The 12,368-nt window shown below is 42.2% G+C and overlaps 1 protein-coding gene across 1 annotated transcript; it reads left to right on the forward strand.

The window, feature by feature from the left end:
• The first annotated feature begins 1,735 nt into the window (after nt 1–1,735).
• LOC125004308 (D(1) dopamine receptor-like) lies at nt 1,736–3,809 on the forward strand. The gene has a single exon (XM_047578822.1). The coding sequence runs from the start codon at nt 2,104–2,106 to the stop codon at nt 3,451–3,453; it is 1,350 nt and encodes a 449-aa protein (XP_047434778.1). The 5' UTR covers nt 1,736–2,103; the 3' UTR covers nt 3,454–3,809.
• The last annotated feature ends 8,559 nt before the right edge of the window (nt 3,810–12,368 follow it).

The raw sequence follows: 12,368 nt of genomic DNA on the forward strand, positions 1-12,368 counted from the left end.
GTCACCGATCTATCACCAGCCAACCAGGAGACCTAATCAAACGCGGCCCCCACCCAATTGTGTCCGCATCTGTGACGTTGAATTTTCACTGAAGAGAGAAAAAAATTTGGCCAAGGTAAGACTGTGTGATAAATTAACAAACAAATGAAGCCGGTCGAACGACCTGGGATTTTATCGGCTCGGCTCGACTCGGCTTCGATGTGAACAGGAATGGTGCATCAGCCTGGGTTTTGCGCTCTGATGTTGATGATTTTGTCACTCGACGGCCTGACAGACTGTAACATTGTAGAAGCTTCAGCTCAAAAACAAGTTCTACTCCCATGAAGCCTGATCTCTGAAGGGCAGAGATATTTGTTCTTTTTTTTTTTTAGTCAAACAAATCCTGCATCCGAGGAGAAGAGGTGATTTGGTGGCAGATATCGGGCTCTGTGCAGGACACAGTGATTTATTCAAATATCAGCAGCCGTTTGTAGGAGCAGGGGTTTGAACGGTTCATTCTTCAGGTCATCAACAGACTACAATGTTTTCTGCAATGTACGCAATGACATATGAGAGAGGAAAAAACAGGCACGCAACTCTCACAGTGGGAGGTCCGACCTGGGACTTCTGGTGATGTGAAAGCACCAAAAGCGAGTCGACCCGGGTGAAATTGGTATAAGATTTGAATTTCAAAATCAGTTATGTTAGATATTTTCTTATATTAGTGTAGGAGATGTTTCTTTACCTGCTTGATATTTTCGACTGACTAATGACACTCAGAAGTGTCAAAAGTCCTTAAATTAAAGTCATTATAGACGTTATATTTAAACATAAATCATTTTATTTAATGGCCTTGGTGCCCTGTCTATTGATCTTTGTGCCCTCAAAAAATTGACAACACAAAAAGCCAAGTGGCCTTGCCCCTAAAATGACAAAATTCCTGGTCTGTTTGTGATGTACTTGCTTGGAACCACAGAGGAAGTCGGGGATGCTGATGAGGAAACCAGAGCTTCCTGTGTGGAGAGAAATGTCCATATTATGAAATAATGATTTACAGGCCTTGAACTCCACTTTGAAAAAAATGAAAATAACATGTTATTTATCTGCAGGTTATGTCTGACCTGACATCTCATATCAAGTCTCATGAAGTCACTTTTTCGCTAGAGAAACGATTTGAGATGAGAAGACTGTAATTTAAACCTCAGTGCGTCTGCATTTCAGCAAGTGATCTTCATCAAACTAGAAAAACCTTTATTTTGACTAATTAGCTAATATATATAAAATGACTAATGGATTTGGGCTGTAGCAGTGGATGTGGGTTATAGATATTTATATATATTATACATCCCATTGGATGATTGGGAGATAATAAACAACATTACATGGTATAAAAGTCATTTTCTTCTGTAATCAATAAACAGACTGTATTATTACAGAAATATCCAGGTCTGTTTTAATAAAATACATGAATAAAATAAACGAATAAAGTGAAATATGGCTTCATGTGGTGTCTCAGTTGTTCACATTAAGTCAAAGGTGGATGTTAGGTCATGTTCTTTATATCTCCACTATACACTCTCTATTCCTCTCTTTAACTCTATTGTATTGTTGGTATTTTAATCTGATAAATTCCAGTCGATTTAATCTACCTTTACACGGTTGTTATCAAAATGAAATACTCATTACTGCGGCTACTTAGTCGTTAAGTGTCCAGCAGTTTTTACGCAAATGTTACAGTACTACATTTACTGGCACAGGTATTGAGTGAGATTTTTGAGAAACGTGGCCAAAACAGGGCAAAGGAAGAAATGATTAAACATAAAAATAGTAATGCACAATGGAACGTGAATTAGCAGAGATGTGTGGTTCAACGTGGCTTCTGTCGTTCTCAGGTGACAAACTTCATTTGACTCTGCGCGTCTCGGAGCTGTGCTCAGCAGTGAGTATCAGCGGGTGGTGCATGTGGTCCTCACATGCAGCAGAACAGGTCAGCCTGACGGGAACAGGACGCAGGACGATTTCCCCCGAGTGCCTCTTTATCCTCTTATTTTCGCTGTTACTGTCACGGATGAATGGAATTATTATATTTTCAAGTTGACATGCGGCCGAGCGCGGGAGAGGGAAATGACTAACACAACCGGCTTGGCGCCGGTGGGAGAAGGCAGCCGGGACGAGCTGCCGGCGTACCGAGCTTTAACGGGCTGCGTCCTGGCGCTTCTCATCATCTGGACGCTTTTGGGAAACTTTGCCGTGTGCGCAGCCGTTTACCGCTACCGGTACCTGCGCGCAAAAGTAACCAACATCTTTATCTTGTCGCTTGCGCTGTCGGATCTCCTGGTCGCCGTGCTGGTGATGCCGTGGAAAGCTGTTACTGAAGTGGCTGGATACTGGCCGTTCGGAGGCTTCTGCAAGACCTGGCTGGCATGCGATATCATGTGCTCCACGGCCTCTATCCTCAACCTGTGCGTCATTAGTGTGGACCGATACTGGGCGATCTCCAGCCCGTTCCGCTACGAGAGGTGCATGAACAAGAAGGTGGCTTCCGTGATGATCGGGGTGATCTGGACGGTGTCCGTGGTCATCTCTTTCGTGCCTGTGCAGCTTAACTGGCACCGGGCGGAAATCAGTGACCCGAGTGGGGAGGACGTGACCCCCCGTGGCAAAAACATCGATGGGAGCTGTGACTCCAGCCTGAGCCGCACCTACGCCATCTCCTCCTCCATCATCAGCTTCTACATCCCCGTTGCGATTATGATTGTCACATACACCCGCATCTACAGGATAGCCCAACTGCAGATCCGGATGATATCCTCCTTGGAGCGCGCGGCGGAGCACGCGGAGAACTGCCGCTTGGATGTACCCGAACTATTCCCTGACCTGTGCACGGAAATCCGTGCCAACTCGTGTCTGTCTCAGGCCAGTCTCCATCCTGGATCTCAGCGCACCAGCCAGTCACACAGTGAGCTCAAAGTCTCGTTTAGGAAAGAGACTAAAGTCCTCAAAACTCTGAGCATTATCATGGGGGTCTTCGTCTGCTGCTGGTTGCCGTTTTTCATCCTCAACTGCGCTCTGCCCTTCTGTCGCGGACCGGGCGCCCCGGGCCTTCACTGCGTCAGCGAACGAACCTTCGACGTCTTCGTTTGGATCGGCTGGAGCAACTCTTCCCTCAACCCGATCATCTACGCGTTCAACGCGGACTTCAGGGACGCGTTCCTTCGCCTGCTGCGCTGCCGCGGAGGAGGCTGCCTGGGCACGGTGAGCGCAGCCGTGGAGACGATGATGGCGAGCAACGAGGCCGGAAACCAGCAGCGGGAGAGTCCGCTGAAGGTGAGGCCGAGCGTCTCCGCGAACACCAGGGGAAGCGAGGACAGCGGGAACACCACGGTGACCGTGGTTTATCACAGGGGGGTAACATCGGACCTGGTGCCAGACACCGAGGAGAGCAGAGACAAACTGATGCAGATACCCGCGTAAACGGCACAATTTAAAAAAATATGCACCGTGAGGTCAGGGAGCGGGACACGTGTGAAAGGTGGCACACTGGATTCTGCACACTATATCTGACTGCCTGTCAAACAACAATAGGTTTCAGAATAGATATGCTATTTTTTATAGTTTTACTTTTTATTTTTTAATCCAACAAAGGACTGAGTTGGGTGGTGCTGACTGTGACTGACCAAAACTCAGTTTAACCATTTGAGTGAACTGAATTAATATAAAAATGAATCAGTTTTTACTCAAATTTTAAGGTTAAGTCTGGAACATGTATCACAGTTAAAGCCTTGAATGAAGTTGGCTATTGGGGCCAGATTAGATGTAATAAAATATAATAAAACACTTTGAACAGTGATTTTTCTTAAAGAACAATTTACGCAGAAGGACACTTTTATTTTTATATTTTCCTTTACATTTATTTATTTATTTTCAGAGTCATCACTCAAAGCCATATAGCTGCTGCCTCCCCCCTCCTCTCTCCACCAGGGAGAGAGAGATTTGTCAGAGGTCAGGATTTCTCGGGCTCTCTAGAAATGGGATTATGTAACTGACTCACATTAGCACCCATCAGCTTGGGCGGATGCACGGTGCACTCTGTTTCCAACCCCCCCTCCATCTATCTCCTGTAAGAAACAAACATGAATAATTTGTAAAGGTTGTTCCTGTGAAAGATGCCCTGACCGCTGAGAACACAGAAGCTTTTACGGTGACAACCCTCAGACACATCTGTCCCACATCGCACACGTGGTCCAGTGCAGTCAGGGCGATTCAGGGAGAGTGTGGGCACGCGGTCTCATACCCTGCTCTGCGACGAACCGTCTACACATTAACATCTGTTCATTCCTGTTTAATGAGGCCTCCTTGTTCGTGGTAAATATGAAAGCATGTGTTATAACCCTCAAGGAGGCACAAGCCTTAACGGAGGAAACCAGAGTTATGATTCTCTCCTGAGCTGCAGGTGCTGGCAGGTGGATTTTTGACTGGTAGGACATCTTTGGGCTGGGCCAACGGAGCTCCACACCTGAGAGCGTTTTTATCACGTAACTTTTGGTTATAAATACATCTATATCGTAAAAATGTCCCATAACAGTTCTAACTTCCTGGTTTCACAACATGAAAACATGTGATAAAGATGTTTCTGCCCATGTCATACAGGGGGTGAGAAAACAGTCTACTGCGTAATTATCTCCACAGGGGAAACATGTGGTATTCGCTGTGTAATGGCCATGCAACCTACATAGGACCTCCATCGGCTGCAGGCGTGCATTGTGCGTAAGAATAGTCACATACCAAAGAGGTTCAATAAAACAAAGGGCGAATGCATTTTTTAAAACGGAGCAGATATTGCATGCGGGCTACAGGGTGAGAAAAGTTTCTGTGGATGCGACTGGAGCTCAGCTCGCGATGAAGTGATTACATCTATTAATACTGACGGACTTAATGACTGTCCCTGTTTGACTTATTCCACTCGCGTGTCACCCGAAAAAAGCGGTTCGCCGCATTAAAAATGTGCGTCCCCGGGGTAGGTCGCCTGGGGAAGCTTTTAATGGGCCAGCACCTGCCTGCTGAGGATGCGCGGGAGCCAGAGGAGCCGTCGAGGCCCCGAGGAAAAGCAGTGGAAGAGGGTTTCAGAGGGAAGAAACGTAGATCGATTCAGGTGGGGGGCACATTTAACAAAGTAAATCAAGAAAAGAGAGTGTTAAACACAATAAAGGGAATATTAGATGAGTGAATTACACAGAATATGTTTTTAAACTCAGGTGAATAAATACAACCTCAACAGTAGACATAAAAAATGTATTTTGAAAAATCTATTTTCAGTTTTATGAGCTCCAAGAAAAAAAACTTCTACCTGTTAAGTGTGAGAACTTCATTAACTCATTAGTTTTCTACTACAGGTATCTTCAAAGTAGGGACCCCCTACCTACTATATGTGTTCTATATTAAACCTAGTGCTATTTATAAATATACATCACTGTCATTTTGCAGTCAATATTAAGTTATTCAAACAACACACAGGTTCAAATATTCAGTTTTTTCTATTTCAAACATGTGCAACAGTACGGTGGCCGTGCAACTAATGCAACCGCCATAAACATAAACCTGCACTGTTAGATTCTCTTCTGCTAATATTGCAGTTTGCTTCTGGATCTCACTTGGGGACTGAACAGACTTTAAGCAGCGATAGGGGGCGGGGCCTACTGTGTAGAGGAGGCTTTGATTGACAGGTCTCAGCTAGTGCAGCGCTCTGTGAGAAACTCTGTTGAGACAGTTCCTGTATCGTTGAATGAGCGAAGTGCTGACTGTCTCGGTTTATCCCTTTAATATGTTGGATTCATGTTAATGTGTATTTAAAGAAATTTAAATTTGTTGGGGAAAATGAAATATATATATATATATATAAATAATTAACCAAAGATGTTGCGACCCCCCTGCAGTACCCTCACGGAACCCTTAGGGGTCGCAGACCTCCTATTGAAGACCTATGTTCTACTGCCTCGTTACAAGACCTGAAGAAATTTATCAAGATTTTACAAAGAAGGTAGAAGTAGAAGGTCATCTTGAGTTTATCTTGTTTCGTCCTCTTTCCCAAAACTTTCTGACCTTTGACCCCCCACAAAAATGAAGCAGCGTCAATGGGATTGTTTTGTAACGAAACCTGAAGGTTTATCTTGGACGTGCCGTGACCTTCAGGTTTGTAACGATGTAAACCTGGATCTGCACATTCATGTGGATTCATTTCACTGGGTGAAGTGAATGAATGTACAGTTAGAGTGGTCTTAGATTCAGTGAGAGCGGGGAAATGAATAATATATACACTGTATGTGTACATACGGTGTGTATATATATATATAGCAAGTCTGACAAGTAGCTGCACCATTTATTCACTCACGTACGTGTTCAATGTCAATGAATCTGTTTTTAAAAGAAAGAGAAGTAGGTCAGATCAGATGAGCAGAGTGGACACGGCAGCGAGAGGAGGAGAGAGACAAAAAGCTATAAATAAAAGAACACGAGGATTTAAAGATGCATAAAAATGGTTTGTAAATGCAAAGTAGAACATTAATCCAGGTTGCTGTTGTTTCCGTTAGGTGGCTCTGAGGCTCCAGAGCTACTTTCATCACGATGTTCTATCTAAACATGATACAGTATTTCTGTTTAAATGTCGACTCCACCAGTTGTGTGAATGACCCCGGAGCATCTTTCCACCAGCCTGTCTTGTCCTCCAGGCCAGTGGCGCAAAAAAAAAAAAGTGAGTATTCACTATATGCGACACATAATGAAAATTATTTGGCATTTTCTTTATTCAGTAGCTGCCTGTGCATGTGTAAATGATGTGATCAATAACAGAAGAGGTACGTCACTGATGATTAGCCCCCCCCACCAACTGAATACTGGACACATGTGTGTACGTGCATGTACAGGCGTGTGTGAATATACATGTGCACGCGTGCGTGTGTATATATGCATCTGTGTATACAGGCGTATAGTCACGCTCCTGTATGTACAGTATCCATATATATATATATATCCATACATGGATATACCTCATATATTTTTAATTTTCTTACTATTAATTTTATATACAGTACAAACGCCTGATGTAGGGAGATGATGAACAAGGAGGCAGAGACACAGCAGAAACTGTTTTAAAACCCTCAGCAAAAACATTCATTGACTAAGATTTGAATTATGTGTCGGCGTTTTCCAGTGAATCAGATCAATATGATCAATATGTACTAAACTTTATGGCTTCTGAAATTAACTTAAAACAGCTACAGAAAAAAAAATACAGATATATTGAGGAGAGAGGAAGTGTTTAAATATTTTAATAAAAACCAAATATTGTGGAGCTACCCGGGTTTGTTACTTCTCACACCATACCACTCAAAACATGCACCGCTGTGACCACGCAGAAGCACAATAAAGACTCAGTGCGCATATGTGTTTGCTCAAACCTGGACTGAGGATCCAAAAAATAGAAGACACAAACTATTCAATTAATAATTAATAAGTAAACAATTCCAGCAGACTGTGGTCGGTGCAGATGTGCACATCTGGCTGCCGGTTTTTATTCCTGAAGCAGTGTGTGAAACAGTTGAATTATTAGTGCGAGGTGTCAGAAAAAGAGCCACCAAACTCTCTGCACTATGTCTTTTCAACCTCTAAAAATAGTTCAGAGAGAGACACACGGGTTCAGACGCAGCGATGAGATGAACAGAGTTCATCTCCCTGGTTGTAGAACGAACCTGGTACTTTCAAGAGAACAGTGAAACCTAGTGGCAGAAGTCAGACATTACACTCACTAAGTAGCAGAGAAGAGAACAGAAAAGCTCATCAATGCTTTAGACGACGTGCAAATCATATTGGTATTTAATAATAATAAAAAAAAATCCGTCAACAGCCTTGACACAGTGAGTCAAATGCTGGACACCTTCCTGTCGAGGAAAGTCAAGACTTTATATTAGTCTTTACTTTCCTGAAATATTCATGATCTGAACACGTTGAATGTTTCAAGATATTAAGACCATTCTGTACTCACTGTTCTGCTCAGTGGCTAAGTTTTAATGAGGAGTCTTGTGTGTTGGAGTGTGACGAAATATAAAGGTCAAAGGTCACGGCTGCTTCTTCTATCTAATATTGTTTTGTTTTTAGAGATTTATTCTATGCTACTAAATTTGACTGAAGATCTGGTTTAATAATAAACTGTATTTATCCTTTTACCTCGGTTACAGGAGATACAGAACAATGCAATCTGCAGAGTTTGAATATGAATATGATCAATATTTCTGATACTTATTAGACATTTTGTATATATTTTTTTAAAACATTTTCATCGCAAAACCGTACAGTCCACAAAACCCTCCAAAATGAATCATGTGACGGGTCCACACTCTGATATATAGGCCATGGATTCATTTGTTATTCCTCGCCAAAACCACTGGAGACTAAATAATTCACAGCTCACCTCTTTCTCAGCCACTTATTATCACTATCAGGGCCAGTGAGTCGAAGGAAATGCAGCAGTGAGTTGAAGTGAAGCACAACTGCTATTAATACAGTTATTAGCTTTACTAATCAGTTTTCCTGCCCTTTACTTTCCTTCCCTCTCGCACTTTATATTTCTTCACTTTCTTCTCTATTTCTTCTGCATTGCTACTGTAGAACATGCCCTCCACCTCCACTGACATCCCTGTACTCTCATTTATCCCTGTAACAGTAACTTTATAATCTCTCTGTTTGCCCATTAAACATTTCATGTTTCTTCACGTTTAACGGGAGTATTTCCCCGCCATCGTCGCCTTGTGCTGGGGACTTTCCACCATCTTCACAGTCATTCCATATTTTGGAAAGATTGCGAGTACACGCGAACAGCTCAGCAGATTTTTGCACGACGACTCTAAGACGGGGGATCACACACTTAACATCGAAGGATCAGAGACGACGTGATTTGCCAAACCAACTACAGCCGACCGAAAGCATCAAACTCTCGTGAGGTCGACAGTTCTTGTATTGACTTGACTGATCTCTAACCCTCCGTTTCTATCGTCCAGGTTGGTAAAACATCTATGCATTGATACTCCCGTCACCTGATGCCGTGTTCTGATGCTATTTCACACGTCCCACCCTCTCTTCTTCATTGGCTTTTGACAACACATTTGCAGCAATCAGCCAAGAATCTGAATGCAAAAAAGAGATATGCAATGAAATTTACAGAAACAACGGAAACATTAACACAATGAATAAACTTTAAAAATAGAAAAAAGGAATAGACAGAAAGGAGTAGCACCATTTCACACCAGTGTTATAAAGATCTAGTTGCTGTGGTTGATAAGCCTGATGGAACCAGGGGTAGAAACTGTTCCACACCTAATTGCGTCCACGTTCGGCTCAGAAGATTCAAACACGTTTGTTTGACTGTGACTGAGGCTGAGTCTGTTTCCTCACACACTTGCAGATTTGTACTTTATAGAAGTAAAGCTGAATTGAACTGAACTCAATTTGTGGAACTTCAGATCTCGAGTTGTTAAGTGGATATTCCAACAAAGCTTGTATCTTGCTATATTTTGCCTATAAGGCGCGTGTAGGATGGACAACAGTGTCTTAACTGTTTCTTTGTTTCACAGAGATGTTATTTTTAGGACCTTGTTCTTTAGTAAGTTGAACTTGTCTTTGTATTTTCCCCCTCCCTTGTGATTGCTGCTGTCTTGTCTCGTCTCTTGTCTGTGCACTCCTCTCCTTGTTTGGCTCACCTGTTTCTTGTTGTCACATCAGCCTTTGTGTATTTATAGCCCTGCCTTTCCCAAGTTGTCTGTCCTGTCATCCAAGATGTACTTCCCTGCTGTGTTACCTTGTCACTGTTACCGCGCCTGTGTGTTCTTGCTGTTTCTCTGCAGGATTCCCAGTGTTCACTCGTTTGTTTTATATTTCAACTCATTCGTTATTGGGTTATTTATTGGACTTGACCTGGAATTATTGTGCCTCATCTTTGCCAGGTCTTTGTTCTGATTTTTGTTATCCTGCCCCATTTCATGTGTCCGACACTTTTCTAATATAGTATAGGTAGAACTACAACAATATGCATATGAACACTTTCATTGCGTTACCCAAACCCCGATGATCTCTCATCTCAGGAAAATTTACCTTATTTTTAGTGACAATCAAAGTATGAGATCTGACATAAATCCAGCACAATGGAGTGCTGAGGTCTTCCTGTTCTTTAAACACTAGGCTATTCTCTCTCAACAAAATTCACTTAAATGTTTCTATGACATGTTTCTGTGACACGGCCACTGCAATTGCTGGTCCCGCCAACAAGGTCAGAAACACATATTTGTGCAAATTTTAAGGTGGAATTGTTGGAATGGTCGAGAGTGGTTAAGACTCAAGTTCTGACGGACTCTGTTTTCTCTCAACATTTACTACGTTTTCCTAAATGGGTTGTACTACCTGACCACAGCTAATGGCATGGTGCACCAGAAGCGGTTTGGTGGTGAGCGCCTGTGAGAACAGCATACATGGTGCATTGTGGGAGGTTGCTGGTCCAGGCGACCGGGCAATAAAAAATTAGATGGAGAACGAAAAACAACCAAAAAGAACATCTTCATTAAAGCCCCTCAAGTCCAGTTGCTTTTGTTTCAGCCTTGTTTGTTGGGGAGAAAGAAACTACTCCTACACAAACACCTTTGAAACTTCTGATGATTTTAACTCAGAGCTGCAAGAATGTTGGAGGGTGACTCAAGTTCTGTACTTCATTATGAAGTAGTTGTTCTTTTCACATTTCTGAAAAGGTCAGCGAGCTAGAACTGCAAATCTATAAATCACGATCCAAATGAAGACAGTTGCAACGTACAGTGTTGGCATCTCTCTGGACCCGACAGAAGTATTTGGCTTGTAAATTGCTTTCAACAATAAACAAGTGAAACAAGGCTCCGTGACCTTCCACATAATGTGGGAGGGGCACCACCTGGAAGAGCACGAGACGGCAGTTAAACTTTACGAATTCTATCCACAATTGTGTTCGACGTGCTCCTGTCCTTTCACTCAAGTTGTGTACTTTATTCTGGCTCAAAGAGAGGAGCATGCCTGGTTATGAGAGAAAACTCAAAGATCTGACTTTACTCACAGAGGTAAACGAAATGGACAAACATGTGTGTGATAATTAATCAGTAGACAAGTGGTCTTGCAACACATCCAATAAGGTGGTAGGTTTTATGCTAGGACCCACGTGCAGGACTCTAGGATATGAGGCAGAGTGAAACAAAAAGTATTTTATGAAAAACAAAAGGCGCTGCAGAGATGGCAGGTAAATCATGACAAGAACAGAAAAATCCACAAGGAGTCAAGAACATGGCAGGAGGATGAAAGCATGGAGACTAAAACAACACAAAAGGGAGCAAAAGGAAAGTCAGGGCCATATATAGACAAGAGAAGTGGCACAGGTGAAACTAATCAGGGTGGAGCACACGAGGAGAAGCCAATAAAGCAATCAAGGGGGGAAAACACAAGGAGTAATAGACAGGAAACCAAGGAGGAACTTAATAAAACTGTGTCACCTCTCTGCTCAGACGGCTCCTAAAGAGTTTATTCACCTAGTTTGTTTTTAATGTACTTTGTGTTGCATATTTATGTATGAAAAGTGCTCTATAAATAAAGATTGACTGATTGATTGAAATAAAACAGCAAACAAAACATTATCATAGGAAGTGGCACAACACTGAACCATGAGAACATCCAGCAGCATTTCTTATCTATATTGCACTGTTTGGTTTGACCTGGTTTATAAAAGTTCTTAACAACTTAACTTGCAATTTACTTTTGCAACGTGCTTCATTATCAGTGATGCAGCCCCGCTGCAGGCTGCTGTGTCCTGGTATGTCTGGCACCTTCTTAAAACCTTTTTTTGTGTGTTTCTGTTTGTTGGTTTCTTTAAGCAGAAGCTCTACTATGACCCTAAGGCCTTTCTTGTGTGGAGACTAGAGACAGTTCAACATCTGCTCTAGGAGCTACAGGACTCATTCTCTCGTTTTCCCTGATGCTTGGGAACAAAGTGTGTGGAAAATTTGACGTAAAGTGGCGTCTAATGTCTTGTACAAACAGTTATATGATTTAAATGTATTTTCTATTCATATTTTATATCTGTTACTGTGGTGCTTTTTAAAATAAATGTTTCAAGCTGAACATAGCCTCATTGTTTAACCATAATCTATTTTATATGTAATATCTAACCGAAAACTATATTTACACCATACAGTGTTAATATGAAGTAAACAGCTATAGTAGTTAAAAACTGACACTATGAGTGATTTGACATCTAACACTATACACTGTTGCTAAGAGAAACTAACACTGGTGTTAGTGTTATATCTCTTATAACTATAAGAGTCAATAAT

This window comes from Mugil cephalus, chromosome 2, assembly GCF_022458985.1.
Source record: "Mugil cephalus isolate CIBA_MC_2020 chromosome 2, CIBA_Mcephalus_1.1, whole genome shotgun sequence".
NCBI classification, from domain to species: Eukaryota; Metazoa; Chordata; class Actinopteri; order Mugiliformes; family Mugilidae; genus Mugil; species Mugil cephalus.

What these genes read in the sequence shown, in the direction of transcription:
- LOC125004308 (XM_047578822.1), top strand. Translation starts at nt 2,104, where the DNA reads ATGACTAACACAACCGGCTTGGCGCCGGTGGGAGAAGGCAGCCGGGAC.